At 43.5% G+C, this 26,614-nt stretch overlaps 1 protein-coding gene across 1 annotated transcript in view; it reads left to right on the top strand.

Annotated features, from left to right (window-relative positions):
• The first annotated feature begins 1,886 nt into the window (after positions 1 to 1,886).
• Positions 1,887 to 26,614, top strand: part of SLC15A5 (solute carrier family 15 member 5) — a 121,856-nt gene continuing 97,128 nt past the window's right edge. Inside the window, exons 1-3 of the mRNA XM_063449902.1 lie at positions 1,887 to 2,247; positions 10,478 to 10,700; positions 11,115 to 11,284. Of these exons, the coding sequence (XP_063305972.1) occupies positions 1,887 to 2,247; positions 10,478 to 10,700; positions 11,115 to 11,284 (754 nt within the window). The remainder of the gene's footprint in view (positions 2,248 to 10,477; positions 10,701 to 11,114; positions 11,285 to 26,614) is intronic.

Here is a 26,614-nt window from a genome sequence, read left to right as displayed (position 1 = left end):
TGTTTATATATAGTGAGATATAGTGATTTTATTAGACGACGTTCATTGTTTATATATAGTGAGATATAGTGATTTTATTAGACGACGTTCATTGTTTATATATAGTGAGATTTAGTGATTTTATTAGACGATGTTCATTGTTTATATATAGTGAGATATAGTGATTTTATCAGACGACGTTCATTGTTTATATATAGTGAGATATAGTGATTTTATTAGACGATGTTCATTGTTTATATATAGTGAGATATAGTGATTTTATTAGACGATGTTCATTGTTTATATATAGTGAGATATAGTGATTTTATTAGATGGCGATCATTGTTTATATATAGTGAGATATAGTGATTTTTTTAGACGATGTTCATTGTTTATATATAGTGAGATATAGTGATTTTATTAGACGATGTTCATTGTTTATATATAGTGAGATTTAGTGATTTTATTAGACGGCGATCATTGTTTATATATAGTGAGATATAGTGATTTTATTAGATGGCGATCATTGTTTATATATAGTGAGATATAGTGATTTTATTAGATGGCGATCATTGTTTATATATAGTGAGATATAGTGATTTTATTAGACGATGTTCATTGTTTATATATAGTGAGATTTAGTGATTTTATTAGACGATGTTCATTGTTTATATATAGTGAGATATAGTGATTTTATTAGATGGCGTTCATTGTTTATATATAGTGAGATATAGTGATTTTATTAGACGACGTTCATTGTTTATATATAGTGAGATATAGTGATTTTATTAGACGACGTTCATTGTTTATATATAGTGAGATATAGTGATTTTATTAGACGATGTTCATTGTTTATATATAGTGAGATATAGTGATTTTATTAGACAACGTTCATTGTTTATATATAGTGAGATATAGTGATTTTATTAGACGACGTTCATTGTTTATATATAGTGAGATATAGTGATTTTATTAGACAACGTTCATTGTTTATATATAGTGATATATAGTAATTTTATTAGACGACGTTCATTGTTTATATATAGTGAGATTTAGTGATTTTATTAGACGACGTTCATTGTTTATATATAGTGAGATAAAGTGATTTTATTAGACGGCGGTCATTGTTTATATATAGTGAGATATAGTGATTTTATTAGACGGCGTTCATTGTTTATATATAGTGAGATATAGTGATTTTATTAGACGGCGGTCATTGTTTATATATAGTGAGATATAGTGATTTTATTAGATGGCGTTCATTGTTTATATATAGTGAGATATAGTGATTTTATTAGACGGCGTTCATTGTTTATATATAGTGAGATATAGTGATTTTATTAGACGACGTTCATTGTTTATATATAGTGAGATTTAGTGATTTTATTAGACGACGTTCATTGTTTATATATAGTGAGATAAAGTGATTTTATTAGACGGCGGTCATTGTTTATATATAGTGAGATTTAGTGATTTTATTAGACGGAGTTTAAATCATTTTTCTGATTTTTTTTTTCTTCTAAATTATAACTGGTTAGCGTTGATATTGATAATATGCTAGTATACCTCCGCTGAACGTGGCCATAAAATGGCGGTAATCTGATAATTAAATAATAAAGTATCTGTAGAACATCATCAATTCTAAAATCCCCACATTCTATAAAATAGCACGACTTTCTGCTTTCTCCGTGAAATGCTTTGTTATATTTATTTAACTGATGCTGCTTCTGCTAAACGTTGACACATATTAAGTGAAGAGACAGGAATGTGTGACACACGGCAACAAATACTTTTATATCAGTGTGGAATTCAAGGTTTCAATCCCGGACCCTGATGTCTGCTTCAGAGACGGGAACGTTGAGCTGAGGGAAGCAACAACATACGCCATGGTCCCAAGTTAAAGAAAAATGCCTCTTATAGGCCTCAGATATTTTCCATCAAAGCAACGTTTGGACCTTTGCCGGTCAGGGCTCTCCAGGAATGAAGCACTGTCCGAATCCTGTGTCTCCAGACCCAAGCAGAGGCTGCAGCTCGTGGTCTGTGCGTTGCTAGTTGAACTGTGCGAGAGGTTCACCTTTTTTGGGACAGTTTGCAATATGATCCTATTTTGCACATTAAAGCTTGGCTACGACAACAACGAGGCGGCCATTGTAAACCTATGCTTTGTCGGGACATGCACATTTACGCCTGTACTTTTAGGATGGGTGGCAGAATCCTGTGTTGGAAGGGTTAAAGTGAGTTACGCCTGCGCGTTGCTGCATTTTGTGGGTAAGCCACTTTTAAATGAATTATTGAGTTACAGCAAATGTTATTATAATTCCTTTTAATTAATAGAACCAGAAAATGTCAGATATATCCGATAATCCAGTTATGGTCACGGTCATTTTATATATATATATTGGTATTCATATCATTTCATTCTTAAATAAATACATAATTATCCTAGAAGCATTTCTCCGTAAATAATGCTAAAATAAAATTTGTGAGGAATAAAATGTAATTTATAGTTAATTCATTCTTTATATACGTTTAAAACTGAGATTTTATTCATTCCACACTTGTAGAAAATAAAAGTATAACATGGTACAGGCAATGCATTGCTTGCTCAGAAACCTAAAAAGGACAATGTATAAATTGTTGATTTATGTCTAAAACTTTAATATTATTATTACTTTTTTTTTACAAAGTTTTGGACACAGGATAAAGTGTGAGAGATAAAATACTGCTTGCGTTGAGTAGTAGTAGTTCCCACCCGATACTCCAGCAGTTGAGTGGAAAGTTCCAGTAAAATGTGAATTACAATGTGGATAATCAGAGCTAATTCACAGAAAAAGAAATGGTTTGCATGTGAGATGTCTGGTAAAAACACATCGAAAGCACAATGCCACCTGCCAATCAATAGGTAGAGCAATTAGACCCTTCAAAGTTAACAAAATCAATAACTCTCCACAACCTACAAAACACAATATAGTTCAGCTTTCAACCATTATTCCTCATAGACTGTAAGCTCGTTTGAACAGGGCCTCCTTCACCTCTTGTCTGTTATATTCCGTAAGTTAATTACCCGTTTTAAAATTGTAAAGCGCTGCAAAATATGTGTGCGGTATATAAATGCTCCAACTGCCATCACCCATCGAGTGGGAGCATGTCTTGTCCTTCTAACAGTTCCAAAATTGTCTTTCAAATGAAAACACATTGATAAATAACCAACTGAGTCCTGATTTCTGGGGTTTCTTATAGAGTCCTTATTTTTCTTTAGCTGTCACAGATCAGTAAGTAGTAAATGAAGGCCACCTCTGTTAAGGTGAACTGCTGTGTACAGCACACTACTTCAATATACTCATTACTTGTCAGATTTCAGAGTTAACAGGTTCTCATTTCTAACACAATTCTTTCTCCTTCAAAGTGTATCGAATACCACAATTACTATTAATTTAAATTTCTGTTTGAGTAAGTAAAAAAGCTAGACAAAATAAAGAGAGATAAGAAGGAGAGATTGGATGAAGGGAGGTTGTGAGGGATGGATGGATGGATGGATGGATTGAGAGAGAGAGATTAGATGGGTGGATGGATGGAGAGACTGGATGGGTGGATGGAAAGATTAGATGGATGGAGAGAGGTAGGGATTCGATGAATGGATGGATGAAGAGTTTGGAGATGGGGAGGGCGGAATGGAAAGATTGGACAAGAGATTAGGTGGGTGGATAGAGAGATTGGTTGGATGAAGGGAGGGATGGAGCAATTGGATGGGTGGATGGAGATATTGGATGGAAGGAGGTAGGCAGGGATTGAGAGATTTGATGGATGGATAAAGAGATTAGAGGGAGGGATGGAGAAATTGATGGAAGGATGGATGAAGAGATGGGAGGGATGGATGGATGGATGGGGAGATTGAATGGATGGTGAGACTGGATGGGTGGATGCATGGAGAGACTGAATGGAGATTAGATTAGATGGATGGAGAGAGGGAGGGAGGGATGTAGGGATTGTATGGATGGATGAAGAGTTTGGAGATGGGGAGGGAGGCATGGAGAGGTGGATGGATTGAATGATTGAGGGAGTGAGAGATGGATGGGTGGATGGATGGAGAGATTAGATGGGTGGATAGAGAGATTGGATGAAGGGAGGGACAGTGCGATTGGATGGGTGGATGGATGAAGGAAGGGATGGAGCAATTGGATAGAGGGATAAAGAGATTGGATGGAAGGAGGTAGGCAGTGATGGGGAGATTGGATGGAGGAAGGTGGGCAGAGATGGAGAGATTGGATAGATAGATGAATGAAGAGATGGGAGGAAGGGATGAGAAATTGATGGGAGGGAGGTAGGCAGGGATGGAGAAATTGGATAGATGGATGAATGAAGAGATTGAATGGAGGGAGGGAGTGAGGGAGGGAGAAATTCATGGAAGGATGAATGAAAAGGATGGGAGGGAGGGAGGGATGGGTGGATAGAGACATTAGATGGAGGGAGGGAGAGAGGGAGAGAAGGAGAGAGGTAGGGATTTGATGGATGGATGGATGAAGAGTTTGGAGATGTGGAGGGAGGCATGGAGAGATTGAAGGATTGAATGATTGAGGGAGTGAGAGATGAATGATGAATAGGTGGATGGGTGGAGAGATTGGATGAAGGGATGGAGAGATTGGATGGAAGGAGGTAGGCAGGGATGGGGAGATTGGATGGAAGGAGGTAGGCAGGGATGGAGAGATTGGATAGATGGATGAATGAAGAGATGTGAGGGAGGGAGGGATTGAGAAAGTGATGGAAGGATTTATGAAGAGATGTGAGGGAGGGAGGAATGGAAATATTGGACAAGGGATGAATGAAGGGATTGGATAGAGGAAGGTAGGCAGGGAAAGATAGATTGGATAGATGGATGAATGAAGAGATTGAAGGGAGGGATGGAAGGATCTATGAAGAGATGGGAGGGAGAGATTGGATGAAGAGATTGGATGGAGGGAGCTAGGCAGGGATGGAGAGATTGGGTGGATGAATGAAGAGATTGGAGGGAGGGATGGAGACATTGATGGGAGGATGGATGAAGAGATGGGAGGGAGGGAGAAATTGATGGAGGGATGGAGACAGTGATGGATGGATGAATGAAGAGATGAGAGGGAGGGTGAAAATTATGGAAGGATGGATGAAAGGATGGAATGGAGGGATGGAGGGAGAAATTGATGGAGACCGTGATGGATGGATGGATGAATGAAGGGAGGGAGGATGGGATTGAGAAATTGATGGAAGGATGGATGAAGAGATGGGAGGGATGGGTGGAAATATTGGATAAGGCATGAATGAAGAGATTGGATGGAGGAAGGTAGGCAGGGAAGGAGAGATTGGAGAGATGGAGGAATGAAGAGATTGAAGGGAGGGATGGAAGGATGTATGAAGAGATGGGAGGGAGAGATTGGATGGAGGGAGGTAGGCAGGGATGGGGAGATTGGATAGATGCAGGAATGGAGAGATTGAAGGGAGGGATGGAAGGATGTATGAAGAGATGGGAGGGAGAGATTGCATGGATGGATGTAGGCAGGGATGGAGAGATTGGATAGATGAATGATGAGATGGGAGGAAGGGAGAATGGGATGGGCGGGAGGGAGAAATTGATGTAAGGATGGATGAAGAGATGGGAGGGAGAGAGAGAAATTGATGGAGTCCCGGTCCTTGGATTAAAAAGCTCTCTGTTTCATTCGCCTGTCTGTTCGGATAGTGGATGGGACAGCGGTCTCCACTAACCCCCATCCAGCGGAAGAGCTGGCACCAGGGCAGAGTGCAGCTGGCCTCTGCCCTACCTGTCCCCGTATTGTTGAGCCTGACGCCCAGCAGGCTTCCACAGCAGAAGCCATGCCTACAGGACAGAGCAGCGCTGGCCTCTGCTCTACCGGTCCCTTTGTTCTGGAACCTGACGACACACAGACCTACTGAGCTGGCCTCTGCCCACCAAGTACCCACAACTCCATGCCTGGGAGCAAAGGAGAGATCGGGGGTGACGGACACCCACTCAACAGATTGGGACAGACGAGACGGAGCCGAGCACCGGAGGTTACCAGGTCAGCTTTTTGTTTTTGGGCGGGCTTCTCGACTAACCCAGGCACAGACAAACAGAAGGTCTGGTACCTTGTTAGTATTCCTTTGGGGAGGGAGATATGGGGCAAACGTGACTATGCCACAAGCTCCTGGAGGAGCCTGCTAGCTAGCCTCCTGCCCAAGGACTTTGGGCCAGGTCCAAAATAAAAAAACCCTTCAGAAGTCAGCCAGACTACCCGGACATCCCCAAGTTGACCCGAAAAAGGTCAAGCCGGGTCTGCCGGAGTGTTCCACAAAAGGGGAGCAATGTGACAAAAGGGGAACAATGTCCCTGGATTAAAAAAAAGCTTTCTGTTCCATTCGCCTGTCTTTTTGGTGGATTGCATTCCCCTCCTATTCTAACATTGTCCCGTTCGACTACCGAACGTTCTCACCGCAGTGTTCTAATTGTTCATCTGGGTCGCCTCAATTCCTATAGACAACCACGAGGTGGCGGCCATCTTGTTCGCATGAACGCAGGCAGCGGTGTTTGGGCATGAATCTCATGGAACTAAAATTGGACACAGAAACTCCTGAATACCGCTGGACTTCCATCATCGCCTGCGTTCGGTCCTATATAGTTTAGAAGGGCACTGTTCGGTGAAATTGTTCATCTGGAAGAGGGAAACAAGCTCCAGGGTAAGAAAATGTTATATGTTTGGTAGTTTGTTCGGTTTTCAAACTACCAAACTAGACCGACCACTAGCCCTAATTCTATGGAACTATTTTGGGCATGGGACCATGCGTACGGTCATTCAAATTATGACTTCCAGGAAATTTCTGAACCCCTAAACTAATCTGGGTGATTTTTTGATATGTTGGTCACTCAGATTTTTTTTGTAAAAATGTGTATTTTTGTGTCTGGAGATAATTGAGTTAATACAGTACTTGACTCCATTATCTCCCAGGCAGAGGGGAGGGATTGTATGAGTATGTATGGGAGTGTCATGTACTTGAACAACTGTCATTGGTCTGTCATTTTGTATTGTAGTCTTCCATCAGGTCCAGGTGGAAGTACCCCTTGCATGGGGACTTTCATACAAGGCCAGGCGGTCCGTTACACTGATAATGCACCAGTATGGTCTACAGACTCTATAATGGGTTTACGAGACATACAACAGCATTCATCTCACAAATGTGACTTACAAGAAGTACAGATAGTGAAAGTTTCCAATGTAGAGCAGTGGGACACAGCTACACAGCAGGTAAAGACACAAAGTGGTCTGTGAATGAAGACAACAGGGAGAGAAATCTATTGATTATTGATAAATTGCTATACCTTTATGTACAGGCATGCTACGGGTTTTACATATGGAACCCCTAAAAATCCATTAAATAAAACACGATTAACACAATCCACTTGTGACGGTCACCCCTGAGTAGTCGGGGTATTTACCGCCTAGATGTCCTTTTCCCCAATCTGTAAGGGCGCTGTGGAGTCCCAATACGACATCCTAGTAGACTGCTTATGATAAGCAAGCTCCTTAGAGCTCTGAGAAGAGCTAGTGATTACAGCAGGTATAGCATTTCCCTACAACACGAGACGAGGCTGTGAGTTGAGGGTAAGAAGGTCTGAAGGTTTATTAGTACAGTTTGAGTTTTTATACAGTTTTCCCCACAAGGTTGACTCCTAGGTGGACCTTGTGGGGCACAGGACACAACATTAACAAGCCAATAAAAACATAGTTTTACATTCAGACACTCCCATACAGTGTACACAAACCCTCCCCTCTGTTTGGGAGATAATTGAGTTAATTTCTGTATCAACTCAATTATCTTCAAACAAAAAATACAAGTTTTTACCCATTTTCTTAAAACACCCCAAAAACATATGGGAACCTCATAAATATTAAATTCCCTGATAGCCCTGATCTGGGTGACCAACATATCCAAAATTCACCCAGATCAGAGCAGGGGTTCAGAAATTTTATGGAAGTCTCTTTTTGACCGACCGCACGCATGTTTTCATGCCCAAAATAGTTCCAAAGAATTAGGCTGCGGTCGGTCTATTTCCAATGATTAAATATTCGAACGGGACTGTTCGTGAACTAAGTCAGTGTCCAAGTGCGTTAGGTAGATTACTTTTACCGAACGGCGCTCTGTTTGTGTGGATTTAGTCAAAGGTAGCTGGAGGTGGAAATTCTAGCGGTGTTCGTGCCATTGAGAGTCCGATTTTAGTTCCATGCACTCGACGACAAAACACCGCTGACCTCTTTTTCGACTAAACAAGATGGCCACTGCCACGTGTTCGGCTATACGAACGGCGACCACCCAGCCGTTCGTCAATTAAGCTGCGGTTAACCACAGATTGTGGGTGGTTAACAAGCAGCACACTTCCAATTATAAGTGGTCCAGTACTTCGGCTGTTCGATGGTTCGAAGCACCACTTCAAATCACTTCAACAGGTCGAAGTGGTTGTAACGGATCACCTGCCACCCCGACTGGGTACCTCTATTGACGGACGTTTCCTAGCTGATGCCGAGGACCATAAGCACCACACCGGACACCACAATCACCGCAGACTCCACAACCGCCGTAGCTTAACTCGCCGGCTGCCTGCTCTCCCTGCAGCTTACACTGCTGCTGGGGAGAGAAACCGGTTGTCTCCTCTCCCTGAAGAACATGCTGTTGCTGGGGCACAGGGACAGAATACTTTGCCATCTCTGCCCGCCATTCTGCTAGCTCCTGCAGATCCTCGATCAGTCCTTTCCTCATGAACTGTATACGTTTCTCCATTGGGCTGGGTCCATAGAAAGCCAACCACTCCTTCATTAGAACGTCAATACTTGCTTGACTGCAACAGAGCGCCATGCTTGCTTGGTGTCTCCAGGATGCTGCTCCTCACGCTAGAAAGCCACCCACTGCTTGCCACCAATGTAATGGAATCACCTGTACCCCAACCGAGTACCTTCCGTTGATGGATGCTTCCTAGCTTGCGACGAGGACCACAAGCACCACACCGGCCACCACAACCACCGCAGACTCCACAACCGCCGTAGCTTAACTGGAGTCTCGCCGTCTTCCTTTCACCCTGGATCAACCTCTGACATCAAGGACAGTGTGGGGGAGACCTCTCCTCCAGGAGAGCTCAACAGGAACAGCTCTTAAAAGAGCTAAGTGATTAGAGCCCAGGGGAGTATACAAAGTATAGCAATCGCCAGTGTGAATATAGCAGTTCCCTACACGAGACGAGGCTACATATTGTGGGTTAAGAAGAACTCTGGTTTAATGAGCACAAATGCATTTCTTTTATACACATTTTCCCCACAAGGTTACCACCAACGTGGACCTTGTGGAGCACAGGACACAAAGTCACCAAACCAATAGGAACAATAATTAACATAGTAACACTCCCACATAAGTCAGCTAACCCTCCCCTCTGCCTGTGATATAATTAAGCTAGCTAATGGAATAACTTAATTATCCACAGGCAGTAAAAACATAAATTTTTACAAACCCCAAAATACAACATATCCCCATAAATGGATAGCCCTGATCTGGGTGAACAACATATCCAAAAATCACCCAGATCAGAGCAGGGGATCAAAAGTTGCATGGAAGTCACATTTGACCGACCGCACGTACATTTTCATGCCCAAAACAGTTCCAGAGAATTTGGCTGTGCGGCCGGTTTATTTCCAATGTTAAATTCAGTTCAAATAGACGAACAGCAACCGTTCATGCAACCGTCAATGTTAAAGTGCCATTCGAATTGTTGAACGGCGTTCGACTCCAGTCGAAGCGTCGAAGTCTGGAGAAGGTAAAGTTCAGCGGTGTTCGTGCCATTGCGTGTCTGATTTGAGTTCCATGAACTCGACAACCAAACACCGCTGAACGCGTTCGACTGAATTAAAATGGCCGCCGCCACGTGTTTGTATGTCGAATGGCGTCTACTTCGGCACTTCGACTGTATCCGAAGTGCAATTACAAAAGTGCAGATCCTCTCTCATTGGATTTAATGGGGCAGAAACAGTGTTTTAAAACCCCATAAGCCCAAATAGGGTTTTTAGATGGCAATATACCCCAGGGGCCATAGTCACAGGGCAAAAGGCTGGCAAGCAGGTCTCTTCAAATGCCAGTGGCAAAGTGTAGTTCATCACAGTGATATTGGTAAAAGTCCCAGCAGGCAGAGATAATGTCTTAGAACCAAATAAATCACAGGGGTCATAGTTCCAAGGTAAAAGACTGGCAATTAGTACTTTCCATAACCCAGGGGCGAAGTGTCCTTCATTACACCGAACAGGGGAAACACTATAACCACTGCAAAAATGGAAAACACCACAACCCCTGGGAAAACAGAGGGATCCTGTTACACCACTTATTAAAGCAACCACTACACATTAAGTATTCATCGTCGTAAACTGTCAACCAGCGACTATCATTTGATAGCAAATTGTCTCTGTGATATCATAATCTCTATATCTCTCTTTGGCAGGTACTGCGCTACTACCAGTGGTTGCTTTTCCATTTGAAGATTTTTATATCGACACAAACAATATTGTTCACACTTTGGGACAAAGGGAGCAAACATTACTTTTTTATTCTGGGTTAATTATGGCTTCCATTGGAATTGGAGGGATTCGAGCTGTCGTGTGCCCATTAAGTGCCTACAATTTGAAGGGGTACAAAGAAAAGGAGCTGACATCTTTCTTCAACTGGTCAGTAAAGAGTTTGTCGCATACTGTGCCATGAGGAGGGTATTATACTGTGCCTTGAGGCTGTATTATTATACTGTCATGAGACCTGCATAATACTCTGCCACGAGACAGGTATTATACTCTGCCACGAGGCTGTATTATTATACTGTGCCACGAGGCGGAATTATACAGAGCCACAAGGCTGGATTGTTATATAGTGCCACAAAGCTTGATTATTATACAGTGCCACAAGGCTGGATTGTTATATAGTGCCACAAAGCTGGATTATTATACAGTGCCACAAGGCTGGATTGTTCTATAGTGCCACAAGGCTGAATAATTAAACAGTGCCACAAGGCTAAATTGTTAAACAGTGCCACAAATCTGGTATAGTACTTTGCCAGTGCTTCTGCTTAATACTTTTGTTTTTTTCAGGTTTTATTGGTTGGTTAACCTAAATTCACTGGTTGTGTTTTCCGGCATCTCGTATATTCAGCAATCAGCAGCTAAAAACCTGGGGTTCCTTATCCCCTTCATGTCAGTCATAATGGCTCTCATAACCATCCACATGATCCGAAATGATCTCCTAGATCGACCTAAGAAAGGTAAGAGAAATCCTATATCTTTTTTCACCAAACGTGGAATTGTGAACGATATTAGACAAATAGGTCTCCCTTGTCACCAGGCTTTCCCCGTTTGAAATACTGTGTGACAGGGGGATCCCCATGGATGTCCGCATCCGGAGCAATCTTGGCTAAACCTTTCTGTAGGGGGGCTCCCTCCTCCTCATTCTTATCCAACAGTGACTGGGTTGTTGTTGGAAGTTCAAGTATCGTCACTTTAAGTGGGGTATCTCGTGCTCGGTTTAGGCACGAGTGCCCCGGATGCGGGGGTTCCACCTCATCCTGCATTGTTTCAAACGGGGGAAGCCTGCTTACAAAGGAGACATGGGAGCTAAAAAAGATGACTCTGGTGGTTGTAAACGCGATGCGCCCTTGGATAGGCCTTTATAGGAATCGACGAGCAGCCAAGCTCCTGCTGTAAGGTTTTGAGTGGGTATTCTGGTTCCTCTTTTTGGTTTGCCTACCTTAATTTCTAGTTTGGAACCTGCAGTTTCCAAGTTCCCTTGGGCAGCCTCTGGGTCGCATGGCTGGTCCGTTTTCTAACACACTCTCTGTCCAACTTGCGCGTCTCACGCATCCCACGCATCTCCTCCCCTTAGATAAGCATTAAAATAATTATTAAACAAACATATTTCCCCAATATTCTGGATGTACCCCAAATATATGGAGTACCCTCACAAACTTGGTATCCCAACATATTTAAAAATCACCCAGATCGGGCCAGGGGTTCGGGAGTTATGAGGGTTTAAAGTTTTGACCGACCGCACAGGTAAAGTATCCGAAAACAGTTCCATAAGTTTTGGCCTTGCGGTCGGTCTCTGTTCGTGCGTTAAAAGTCCCGAACTGGGGGCGCGGGGCCTGACAGCCAAGATGGCCGGACGCACAATCCTAGAGCTGCTGCAGCAACTGTCAAAAAATTGACGAAAAACAAGCAAACTGACAGCACTAGCGACAAACGGTGACCAGCAAAGGGCACAGGAGGTTGCAAGCTATCCAAAGACACCTGCCCGGCACCGGAACGCCGAAAAAAACAAAAACAAAAACTGACGCCGGCCATGCGGCCTACTAAAGAGCGAGACTCGAGGTTCGGGAGAGACGGCCCGGAAAGCGCTCCCAAGCGGGAAAACACCAAAGCCCTGCTGCCCCCCCCCCCATGGACCGGCGGGGGACATCCCGGTCCTCGCTGGGGACGACTTTCCCCACGCCTCAGAAAGCCCAAGCGACGAAACCCCGCAGCATGCAGGGCAATCGGAGCCTAGCCAAGATGGCGGCCCCACAACAGACCAAGACAAAACGCGCAATCACCAAACCACCCCAGCACACTCTGGAATTTTACGAGAGGTTCAGCGCTTACCTCTGGGGGAAACTGAGCTCCCGAAGACAACTCTACAGGCAAGCGCTAAGAGACATGGAGGCATGGATCCGCCTGGCTACCCGGCGCCTGCTTCGGGGGCAGATCCACCGCTGCTATCTGGCGGCTTCCAGCAACAAACGGCATTGCTAACCAGCGGGGAGAAAAACAGCACCATGCCCCTCCGACAGCAGCAGTTATGCCTCCAAACAAAAGGGCACTCACCACTGGCGCACCCAAACTGCGGACTATTCCGGGAACCCAGCAACTAAGGCTGACCGGCGAGACACCTGCCTCACAACCGGGACCCGGACAAACAAAGGCCCACAAGATGGCGGACCTGCGTCCAGGAACACCACGAGGCACCCGGACACAGAGATATTTCACGTCTGGCTGACAGGTACATTCCGACATAAAACATACCCACTGCCATGTGAACACCAACCACCACATAGACAAGGCATTGGATGACTGGGCAAGAAGCTCCGGACGGTCTCATGGCACGGGCACTGCAAACACACCTATGGGATCACCGCACCAACCCAAGTCTCTGACACACCGACAACCAACAGAACTCACGGGGCTATATGGACTCCCTAAGACTCACCTCGCATCCACGCCCTGGGCTAGCACTCAGCAAGGGCATCGGCTGAAAGGGGCAGAACAACCCTCTGCAGCTCTGTTCTCCACGCTGCGAGTCCCCTACCACCGGAGGACACAGACCCACAATTGCCGATCTTATCCAGCCGCTCCCTATTATCGGTCGTGACTCACAGTTAAGCCTGTTTTACCATACTAATAATTCCCTCCAAACCAGGCATGCGAGACATTACCCTACTGAGTAACAACTGTTTATTTTTACGTTGCTAGCCTGTTCCCATTATTTTGATCTCACAGAGAGTCTTTAGCCTGATTTACCTGGGGAGCCTCCCTCGGGGAATTTCTACAGTGCCTGAATTAACCAATAGTCTATGCCTAACTAGAAATATTTAAGTCACGTTTACAACCAGCCTAGATGTTATTATTTCAAAAGCACATAGTATTGTCAAAACTGTGATATTGTTTTATGTGAAATAGCTCTCATAAATGGTAGCTGCTGATGGGGCTCTATAACTATCGCGAGGCACTCTCCTAATCCTGAGACTACTTAACTTATTAAGCGCGAGGTAGTGGTAGTACACGGCGCATGTACATGCATATTACATAGCCTGCCATTAGAGCTTTACCTGCACAACGCAAGCCACCTCTTGCTTTTTGGTTACATACTGCGCAGTCCCACCTATTAGATGTTATGCATCCCAGTATAGAGCGACATGATATTCTTAGCAATGATTCTCGTTAATTTTACTTAGCAGTGTTTCTGGTATTACAATAAGTGTTACTAGCATGTTATCCTCTGATGGTTTATTTATCTTTTATTTATTTTTTATCTTTTCTTTATTTTATTTTTTCTCACCCAGTTGATTAATGGCAAAGCAAAGTTTCATGCATTATGTTTTATGTTTAGTCACTCATGATAAGAACAGCTAGGATAGCCGGTATACACATTTTTACTAGCTAAACGACTCCACGCACTGCCACTCTGCACCTATGCAGATATAGCTAAATGATATGCATTTACGTTACTTGAATTGTTTATAGCGTGATTATTGCACCGTTCTAACATACTTATAATTCCAATCTGTGGTTAAAGCCAAATGTTTAAGCTTGATTTAAAACTAAAATATGGGTCACACACACACTAAAGCGAGAGACAACCTGTCACACACACACTAAAGCGAGAGACAACCTGTCACACACACACTAAAGCGAGAGACAACCTGTCACACACACACTAAAGCGAGAGACAACCTGTCACACTCACACTAAAGCGAGAGACAACCTGTCACACTCACACTAAAGCGAGAGATAACCTGTCACACACACACTAAAGCGAGAGACAACCTGTCACACACACACTAAAGCGAGAGACAACCTGTCACACACACACTAAAGCGAGAGACAACCTGTCACACACACACTAAAGCGAGAGACAACCTGTCACACACACACTAAAGCGAGAGACAACCTGTCACACACACACTAAAGCGAGAGATGACGGTATCAAGGCGAGTGATAACAATATTAACGCGAATGATGTGAACTACCTAGGATAACCTTGAACGTAGATTGTATGCTCAAACCTTGTTCTTCTCCTTTGTCTCTTCTCTACCAACTTTTCCATGATATGTACGTTTTAATAAGCAAAAACTTTTAATAATTCGCTCGTTGTTAACGTACTAGTGCGCATACCTACTCACAAAAAATGTGCAGATTAAACCTGTCATGACGATGTTAACGTTGATACACCTGTGACTGCTGTCGTGGCATAACAGGATTGCTTGTAACCCATAATGCACAACAAAAATAAAGAATTAAAAAAAAAAAAAAAAGTCCCGAACTGCTTGCCATCCATGGGTCTCCTGGGGTTCGTATGAATCTCCATACTTAGCTTAGTCTTTCTACCGAATGGCAGAATGTTCGGTAGTTGCAGCACGAACTTCTGGGAGTCTGGAGGTCTCAGCGGTGTTTGCTTGGTCGAGTGTCCGATTTTAGTTCCAGACACTCAACGATAAAACACCGCTGTTCGGGTGTTTAAGATGGCCGCTGCCACGTGTAAAACTCCTGAAATGGCGACCAACCAGGGACTTGAACAAAGCGTTCATGGTTTTCAATTAGTCGTACAGGGAGGTAAATTGGAGTACAATTAAGCAGCAGAGTGGTCCGGTGTTCGGTATATAATTCGGTATTTTATACAGTTCGTGTTATAGTCTATGGCAATCGGTAGTACAGGGGTTTTAAACGAATGAACAGTTCACATAAAATACAAATACCGCGAATGAGTCCAGAGGGGATCTGTTACATGTATAAACAGAGCGAGCACTGCATCTATCTATGGATTTATATAGTGTATAAACAGAGCGAGCCCTGCTTCTATCCATGGATTTATATAGTGTATAGACAAAGCAAGCCCTGCTTCTATCTATGGATAGAGATGTCCCGAATAATTCGCTGGCGAATAGTTCCTGGCGAACATAGCTTGTTCGCGTTCGCCACGGTGGGCGAACATATGCGATGTTCGGTCCGACCCCTATTCGGCATCATTGAGTAAACTTTGACCCTGTACCTCACAGTCAGCAGACACATTTCAGCCAATCAGCAGCAGACCCTCCCTCCCAGACCCTCCCACCTCCTGGACAGCATCCATTTTACATTCATTGTGAAGCTGCATTCTTAGTGAGAGGAGGGACAGTGTAGCTGCTGCTGATTTAATAAGGAAATCGATAGCTAGGCTAGTGTATTCAGTGTCCACTACAGTCCTGAAGGACTCATCTGATCTCTGCTCTAAGGACAGCACCCCAAAAAGCCCTTTTTAGGGCTAGAACATCAGTCTGCTTTTTTTTTTTCCTGTGTAATCTAATTGTAGTTGCCTGCCTGTCAGCGTGTGTGTCAGGCTCACAGCGTATACTGTGCCCACTTGCCCAGTGCCACCACTCACTCACTGGTGTCACAATAGCTTGCATTTAAAAAACAAAAAAACTTTTTTGACTGTAATATAATAGCAGTCAGTTTCCTTCACACGTGTGCGTTTCAGGGCCTGCCAGGGCACAGTGTCATAGTTACATAGTTACATAGTTACATAGCTGAAAAGAGAATTGCGTCCATCAAGTTCAGCCTTCCTCACATATGCTTTTGCTGTTGATCCAAAAGAAGGCAAAAAACCCAGTCTGAAGGAAGACGGCGAGGCTCCAGTTAAGTTACGGTGGTTGTGGAATCTGCGGTGGTTGTGGTGTCTCCTGCAGTGCTTGAGCATCCGTCAATGGAAGGCGTCCGTTACAAACTCCTTGACTACTGGGTGTGCAGGCTTGACCTGTGGCCTGAGCTATCCCAATTTGCGATAGAACTTCTGGCCTGCCCCACTTCAAGTGTCCTGTCAGAAAGGACCTTCAGTGCAGCAGGAGGTATTGTCACTGAGAAGAGAAGTCGCCTAGGTCAAAAAAGTCTAGATTACCTCACCTTTATTAAGATGAATGAGGGATGGATCCCGAAGGGACTGACAGTGGGTGATACATTCGACTAAAAAAGGCCTGATGAGGGGGACGTAACAGGGATTAAACTGATAAGAATAGTACTACTTAACACACCACTCCTATCTGGTGGCACATTAGATTACACGCGCAGTGCCCCAAATTTGAAGTAGGAGGACCAACCAAGCATCTTTTTCCATCTCTCGGTTCCTAAAATCGATGCCATATACACGTCCCCTGATAGGGGACGTAACAGAGATAAAACTGATAGGAATAGTACTACTTAACACACCTTATAATAACGCAGAGAGAGGCAACGCAGAGAGAGGAGTCTGAAGAAGAGGAGTCAGAGGAAGGTGACTTTGAGGAGGTGGAAGAACAAACACAGCAGGCGTCCCAGGGGGCTTGTTGTCACCTTTCGGGGACCCTTGGTGTTGTACGTGGCTGGGTGGAGGAAGAGACCTTCAATGACATCAGTGAGGACAAGGAACGGGACATGGCTATCTTGGTATCCAACCTTGTGCAAATGAGGAGTTTGCGGTTGTGCAAATGGACTGTTTGCGGTTGTTTGCGGTGCGTTAAACGGGGAGTTTGGTCTGTCACTGTGAAGCGGGCGTAACCCTTACACTACCTGATCGATACAACATCATGCCTGATGTTTTAAAGCACGTTATTCCAAACAATTTAGGAATGTTAGATGATTTATGCCCTTTATGGATTAAAACCAGACTCTGCATCAACTATGTAATTTTCCATGGGAGTTTTGCAATGGATCCCCCTCCGGCATGCCACAGTCCAGGTGTTAGTCCCCTTGAAACAACTTTTCCAGCACTATTGTGGCCAGAAAGAGTCCCTGTGGGTTTTAAAATTCGCCTGCCTATTGAAGTCTATGGCGGTTCGCCCGGTTCGCACGTTCACGAACATTTGCGGAAATTCACGTTCCATTCGCGAACGGAAAATTTTATGTTCGCGACATATCTATCTATGGATTTATATAGTGTATAAACAGAGCGTGCCCTGCTTCTATCCATCTATGGATTTATATAGTGTATAAACAGAGCGAGTCCTGCTTCTATCTATCTATGGATTTATATAGTGTATAAACAGAGCGAGCCCTGCTTCTATCTATCTATGGATTTATATAGTGTATAAACAGAGCGAGCCCTGCTTCTATCTATCTATGGATTTATAAAGTGTATAAACAGAGCGAGCCCTGCTTCTATCTATCTATGGATTTATATAGTGTATAAACAGAGCGAGCCCTGCTTCTATCTATCTATGGATTTATATAGTGTATAAACAGAGCGAGCCCTGCTTCGATCTATCTATGGATTTATATAGTGTATAAACAGAGCGAGCCCTGCTTCTATCTATCTATGGATTCATATAGTGTATGTGACAAAATGGCTTTTGTCACAGGGTCTGCATGTGACAAACTGCCCTACCCCCCTATTGCTTGGAGGAGCCGGATTGCTAGCCTCTTACCCTGGGATGCTGGCCCGTTAAGTCATGGTCTTAAGGCACTTGGGACAGAGCCCTCTGTCTCTGGATCACACCGTTCGCCTTACTTGCTTGGATTGTACATTTCCCCTGTTACACTCTGTAGCGAAAGCCACTTCGCCACTGTGGTTTGGAGGGGGCTGCTTGCCCGCCTCTTATCCTGTGACTACGGTCCCTGGGCGATTTGGCCCTTTATGCACGGTATTTGGGCATACTGTGGGTTATTGGGCTGCCCCAGTATTATGGGCCCTCTCATCAGCCCATACGAAACTTAAACCCCATGGCGTTTGAACTGTGTTTGTGGCATCTAAACGCTGTTTGGATATGTTGAGCGCTCAGATCCAAGCCATCTGGGGATGGGTTGAATGTGGGGGTTCTGTTTAGTATAACAGGAGTTATGTATTTTTATGTCTTTTGGTGGTTGCTGGTAACATGTGCTTAATGGAGGCTGTGTTTGTCCCTGGATATAATTAAATCAGCTTCTCCATTGTCTCCAGGATAGAGGATTCTGGGGAACTAGTTTGAGCTTCTAAAAACCATGCTTCCAGAAGGTCAAATGTACATTTGTACTAACTTTTGAACCCCTGGTCCAATTCGTATGATTTTTGAGTACCGTATATACTCGAGTATAAGCCGAGTTTTTCAGCCCATTTTTTGGGCTGAAAAACCCCAACTCGGCTTATACTCGAGTCAGAGTCTGTATTATGGCAATTTGCATTGCCATAATACAGACTGGGGGGAGAGGGGGGCTGGCAGAGCTGTACTTACCTTTCCTGCAGCTCCTGTCAGCTCTCTCCTCCTCCGCGCCGTCCGTTCAGCACCTCGGTCAGCTCCCAGTGTAAGTCTCGCGAGAGCCGCGGCTCTCGCGAGACTTACACTGGGAGCTGACAGAGGGAGCTGCACAGACCGCGCGGAGGAGGAGAGAGCTGACAGGAGCTGCAGGAAAGGTAAGTACAGCTCTGCCAGCCCCCCTCTCCCCCCCCCACTGAACTACCAATGCTGGACCACCAGGGAAGGAGAGCTCCCCTCCCTGCCATATATCAAGCAGGGAGGGGGGACGAAAAAAAAAATATTACTAAAATAAGAAATAAAATAATTAAAAAAAATTAATAATAAAAAAAAAAGGGGGTATAAGGACCACTATGGGAGGGGGGGGGTATAAGGACCACTATGGGAGGGGGGGGTATAAGGACCACTATGGGAGGGAGGGGGTGGGTTAAGGACCACTATGGGAGGGAGGGGGGTATAAGGACCGCTATGGGAGGGAGGGGGGGTATAAGGACCACTATGGGAGGGAGGGGGGGGGGGGTAAGGACCACTATGGGAGGGAGGGGGGGATAAGGACCACTATGGGAGGGAGGGGGGGATAAGGACCACTATGGGAGGGAGGGGGGTATAAGGACCACTATGGGAGGGAGGGGGGGATAAGGACCACTATGGGAGGGAGGGGGATAAGGACCACTATTGGAGGGAGGGGGGTATAAGGACCACTATGGGAGGGAGGGGGGTATAAGGACCACTATGGGAGGGAGGGGGGGTATAAGGACCACTATGGGAGGGAGGGGGGGTATAAGGACCACTATGGGAGGGGGTGGGATAAGGACAACTATGGGAGGGAGGGGGGGTATAAGGACCATTATGGGAGGGAGGGGGGGGGTATATGGACCACTATGGGAGGGATGGGGGGGGATAAGGACCACTATGAGAGGTAGGGGGTGGGATAAGGACCACTATGGGAGGGGAGGGGGAAGTAAGGACCACTAGGGGAGGGGAGGGTAAGGACCACTAGGGGAGGGGTGAGTCAGGACCACTGGGGGGGGGAGTGAAGGAACACGGGGGTGGGGAGGTAAGGACCACTGAGGGAGGAGGAGGGGAAGTCAGGACATATGGGGGGGGGAGGGGGCGGCAAATTTTTTTTGCCTACGGCGGAAATATCCTTGCACCGGCCCTGCACACACTGCATTCACACACTGCATTCATGCACACACACTCTGCATTCATGCACACACACACTGCATTCATGCACACACACACTGCACTCATACACACACTGCACTCATACACACACTGCACTCATACACACACTGCACTCATACACACACGCTGCACTCATACACACACGCTGCACTCATACACACACACATACGCACACACTGCATTCATTATACACACACTGTAAATAAATATTCAATTAATATATTTTTTTTAGGATCTAATTTTATTTAGAAATTTACCAGTAGCTGCTGCATTTCCCACCCTAGTCTTATACTCGAGTCAATAAGTTTTCCCAGTTTTTTGGGATAAAATTAGGGGCCTCGGCTTATATTCGGGTCGGCTTATACTCGAGTATATACGGTATGTTGTTCCCCCGAATGGATTGATTGTGTATATGTATTTTTATGCGAATGTGATGTATATTTTGGGAGTTATGAATGCTGTGTAAAAACTGTATTTTCCCTACCTAGGATAATTGTATTTTCCTGTGTGTACAGATAATTAGTTTACAGGTAGAGGGGAGGGCTATGTGTGGGATGTAACTATTGTGTGATTGGTTAATGTACGTTACTGTGTGTGTCCCTCCCCTTCATGGGAGCACCTAATAAAAAGGGCTGCAAGCTAGCAGCCAGAGAGTTCTATTTTTACCCTCAACTTGAGTCCTGTCTCTTATTGGGGGAATCTGCTACAAGGGATTGCTATGCTAGGCATATTCCCTTGCTATAATCACTGAGCTCTTGTAAGAGCTTGTTCCTGCTTCGTTCTGAAGGGAGATAGCTGCAGCCTGCGGTGCTTATGGTGTCTGGTGGAGTGCTTGGAGTCCTCTGGAAGCGCTAGGAGCATCTTTCAACGGAGGTACCCAGTCGGGGTGCCAGTGGATCCGTTACACACTCGAATGTGGGTTCGTGCAGCTTCCATTACAGCTGGACTAAGGCTGTTCGTACCGACGAACAAACTGCCGAAGGGCCGACCACCCGGTCTGCGGAGTGTGCTGCTTGTTAGCCACCCAGAAGCTGCGGTTAACCGCAGCTTAATTGTCAAATGCCTGGGTGGCCGGCGTTCGTTTGCCGAACACGTGGCGGCGGCCATTTTAAATCGCCGAATACTCAGCGGTAGTTTGTCGTCGACGCTCTGGAACTCTTTTCGGGTACATTTGCACGGACAGCTGGTGAACTTAAACTTTACTCGACGTTATTGAGAACTGTGTTCGTGGGATCTGAGCCTATAATATGCGCTCAGATCGAAGCTATCGGGGGGTGTGTGGAACATGGGGACTTCGTTCAGCGAAACATGAGTTATTGATTTTAATACAGTTTTGTTAAAAGGTAAAAAGCACATATTTCTCTCTGCCCGGAGATAATTAGGTTCTCTGCAACCACTTAAGTTAATTCTCTCCAGGATAGAGAGGAGGGGTAAGTTAATTATCTCCAGGATACAGAGGAGGGGTTACAATCTTCCTGTGGGTGTGTATAAGAATTGTACTGTATACTAATTGGTTCTGCATATTTTGTTACAGTCTTCCACAAGGTCCCATGTGGGAGTTCCCTTGCTGGGAGACCATCATAAAAGGGCTGAGTTTGGCCATCAATAAACACATTTGTTTTACCCCTTCATGAAGTCTCAACTCATGTTTGGGGAATTGGGAGCTTTAATCACTACTTCACTCTTTCCAGCTTGGATTTCGGGAGACGCTACAAGGATCAGCGCTGCATGGATAGCAGGATCCTTTACAGTGTATAAACAGAGCGAGCCCTGCTTCTATCTATGGATTTATATAGTGTATAAACAGAGCGAGCCCTGCTTCTATCTATGGATTTATATAGTGTATAAACAGCGCGAGCCCTGCTTCTATCTATCTATGGATTTATATAGTGTATAAACAGAGCGAGTCCTGCTTCTATCTATCTATGGATTTATATAGTGTATAAACAGAGCGAGCCCTGCTTCTATCTATGGATTTATATAGTGTATAAACAGAGCGAGCCCTGCTTCTATCTATGGATTTATATAGTGTATAAACAGAGCGAGCCCTGCTTCTATCTATGGATTTATATAGTGTATAAACAGAGCGAGCTCTGCTTCTATCTATCTATGGATTTATATAGTGTATAAACAGAGCGAGTCCTGCTTCTATCTATCTATGGATTTATATAGTGTATAAACAGAGCGAGCCCTGCTTCTATCTATCTATGGATTTATATAGTGTATAAACAGAGCGAGTCCTGCTTCTATCTATGGATTTATATAGTGTATAAACAGAGCGAGCCCTGCTTCTATCTATGGATTTATATAGTGTATAAACAGAGCGAGCTCTGCTTCTATCTATCTATGGATTTATATAGTGTATAAACAGAACAAGCCCTGCTTCTATCTATGGATTTATATAGTGTATAAACAGAGCGAGCCCTGCTTCTATCTATCTATGGATTTATATTGTGTATAAACAGAGCGAGCCCTGCTTCTATCTATGGATTTATATAGTGTATAAACAGAGCGAGCCCTGCTTCTATCTATCTATGGATTTATATAGTGTATAAACAGAGCGAGTCCTGCTTCTATCTATCTATGGATTTATATAGTGTATAAACAGAGCGAGCCCTGCTTCTATCTATCTATGGATTTATATAGTGTATAAACAGAGTGAGCCCTGCTTCTATCTATGGATTTATATAGTGTATAAACAGAGCGAGTCCTGCTTCTATCTATCTATGGATTTATATAGTGTATAAACAGAGCGAGCCCTGCTTCTATCTATCTATGGATTTATATAGTGTATAAACAGAGCGAGCCCTGCTTCTATCTATGGATTTATATAGTGTATAAACAGAGCGAGCCCTGCTTCTATCTATCTATGGATTTATATAGTGTATAAACAGAGCGAGTCCTGCTTCTATCTATGGATTTATATAGTGTATAAACAGAGCGAGCCCTGCTTCTATCTATCTATGGATTTATATAGTGTATAAACAGAGCGAGCCCTGCTTCTATCTATCTATGGATTTATATAGTGTATAAACAGAGCGAGTCCTGCTTCTATCTATCTATGGATTTATATAGTGTATAAACAGAGCGAGCCCTGCTTCTATCTATCTATGGATTTATATAGTGTATAAACAGAGCGAGCCCTGCTTCTATCTATGGATTTATATTGTGTATAAACAGAGCGAGCCCTGCTTCTATCTATGGATTTATATAGTGTATAAACAGAGCGAGTCCTGCTTCTATCTATCTATGGATTTATATAGTGTATAAACAGAGCGAGCCCTGCTTCTATCTATCTATGGATTTATATAGTGTATAAACAGAGTGAGCCCTGCTTCTATCTATGGATTTATATAGTGTATAAACAGAGCGAGTCCTGCTTCTATCTATCTATGGATTTATATAGTGTATAAACAGAGCGAGCCCTGCTTCTATCTATCTATGGATTTATATAGTGTATAAACAGAGCGAGCCCTGCTTCTATCTATGGATTTATATAGTGTATAAACAGAGCGAGCCCTGCTTCTATCTATCTATGGATTTATATAGTGTATAAACAGAGCGAGTCCTGCTTCTATCTATGGATTTATATAGTGTATAAACAGAGCGAGCCCTGCTTCTATCTATGGATTTATATAGTGTATAAACAGAGCGAGTCCTGATTCTATCTATCTATCTATGGATTTATATAGTGTATAAACAGAGCGAGTCCTGCTTCTATCTATCTATGGATTTATATAGTGTATAAACAGAGCGAGCCCTGCTTCTATCTATCTATGGATTTATATAGTGTATAAACAGAGTGAGCCCTGCTTCTATCTATGGATTTATATAGTGTATAAACAGAGCGAGTCCTGCTTCTATCTATCTATGGATTTATATAGTGTATAAACAGAGCGAGCCCTGCTTCTATCTATCTATGGATTTATATAGTGTATAAACAGAGCGAGCCCTGCTTCTATCTATGGATTTATATAGTGTATAAACAGAGCGAGCCCTGCTTCTATCTATGGATTTATATAGTGTATAAACAGAGCGAGTCCTGCTTCTATCTATCTATGGATTTATATAGTGTATAAACAGAGAGAGCCCTGCTTCTATCTATGGATTTATATAGTGTATAAACAGAACGAGCCCTGCTTCTATCTATCTATCTATGGATTTATATAGTGTATAAACAGAACAAGCCCTGCTTCTATCTATGGATTTATATAGTATATAAACAGAGCGAGCCCTGCTTCTATCTATCTATGGATTTATATAGTGTATAAACAGAGCGAGTCCTGCTTCTATCTATGGATTTATATAGTGTATAAACAGAGCGAGTCCTGCTTCTATCTATGGATTTATATAGTGTATAAACAGAGCGAGTCCTGCTTCTATCTATGGATTTATATAGTGTATAAACAGAGCGAGCCCTGCTTCTATCTATGGATTTATATAGTGTATAAACAGAGCGAGACCCGCTTCTATCTATCTATGGATTTATATAGTGTATAAACAGAGCGAGCCCTGCTTCTATCTATGGATTTATATAGTGTATAAACAGTGCGAGCCCTGCTTCTATCTATCTATGGATTTATATAGTGTATAAACAGAGCGAGACCTGCTTCTATCTATGGATTTATATAGTGTATAAACAGAGCGAGCCCTGCTTCTATCTATCTATGGATTTATATAGTGTATAAACAGAGCGAGCCCTGCTTCTATCTATGGATTTATATAGTGTATAAACAGAGCTAGCCCTGCTTCTATCTATGGATGTATATAGTGTATAAACAGAACAAGCCCTGCTTCTATCTATGGATTTATATAGTATATAAACAGAGCAAGCCCTGCTTCTATCTATTTATGGATTGATATAGTGTATAAACAGAGCAAGTCCTGCTTCTATCTATGGATTTATATAGTGTATAAACAGAGCGAGCCCTGCTTCTATCTATGGATTTATATAGTGTATAAACAGAGCGAGTCCTGCTTCTATCTATGGATTCATATAGTGTATAAACAGAGCGAGCCCTGCTTCTATCTATCTATGGATTTATATAGTGTATAAACAGAGCGAGCCCTGCTTCCATCTATGGATTTATATAGTGTATAAACAGAGCGAGCCCTGCTTCTATCTATCTATGGATTTATATAGTGTATAAACAGAGCGAGCCCTGCTTCTATCTATCTATGGATTTATATAGTGTATAAACTGAGCGAGTCCTGCTTCTATCTATGGATTTATATAGTGTATAAACAGAGCGAGCCCTGCTTCTATCTATGGATTTATATTGTGTATAAACAGAGCGAGTCCTGCTTCTATCTATCTATGGATTTATATAGTGTATAAACAGGGCGAGCCCTGCTTCTATCTATGGATTCATATAGTGTATAAACAGAGCGAGCCCTGCTTCTATCTATCTATGGATTTATATAGTGTATAAACAGAGCGAGCCCTGCTTCTATCCATCTATGGATTTATATAGTGTATAAACAGAGCGAGCCCTGCTTCTATCTATCTATGGATTTATATAGTGTATAAACAGAGCGAGCCCTGCTTCTATCTATCTATGGATTTATATAGTGTATAAACAGAGCGAGCCCTGCTTCTATTGATACCGGAGAAACTGACGGAAGCCAAGCACAGAGAGATGGACACAGGTTTCTTCAGGAAGGAAGAGATTCTTTATTGGATCACCGATCGGGACTCAGAGGGACTAGCGTCACCAAAATACAGCAAAGTCTGAGTACTGAATACATAGAGTACATTCCTTATATAGCACTGTAGCTCCTCCCACAATTAACTACACCCACACATACCCTTAACCTATTTAATGAATAGAGTCTAAACTCATCCATCCGGTCTAACCACGTGGCTCATCTGATACAAAGGAGAGGGACGCGTAATTCCAGTTCTTACATTCCTGCACCTGGTCAGTACAGTGATGACAGTATCTTAGCTACGTGTAATTAACTAACTGATACTACAAACACATATACATACATATGCCTTGTGGCAATCTTAGCCTGCTAAACTTGTATTTTACTGGAATTACATCACATTCCCCCCTTTGATGCCTCTGATATTTCACAATTACTTGAGGCATCACTTAACCTTGGTTTGCATATACCTCAGGTTACCATGAACCAGACCAGACTTATCTTATGATGTGAATCTTCAACATTCATCTTCTTGCATTGGTTCTCCCTGATCTAGAGCCTTATACTTATATATCGCCATTATCTGTGCAGCAGCCTTCCTCTCTGCTATACTTCCTATCAGGCTTTGCACAGACCTAACTACTAAGGGTATAAGACACGGTAGGAGTAGACACAACAGTAAAATCAGTAGGACTCCACCTACCACTGCCTTAAGCCCTCCAAACCACTCATACCAGCTACCAAACCAACTACTTGGATTGTACCCTT

This window comes from Pelobates fuscus, chromosome 3 (assembly GCF_036172605.1).
Source record: "Pelobates fuscus isolate aPelFus1 chromosome 3, aPelFus1.pri, whole genome shotgun sequence".
NCBI classification, from domain to species: domain Eukaryota; kingdom Metazoa; phylum Chordata; class Amphibia; order Anura; family Pelobatidae; genus Pelobates; species Pelobates fuscus.
The sequence above is the reverse complement of the archived record's forward strand: the minus strand, read 5'-3'. Positions and strand labels throughout refer to the sequence as shown.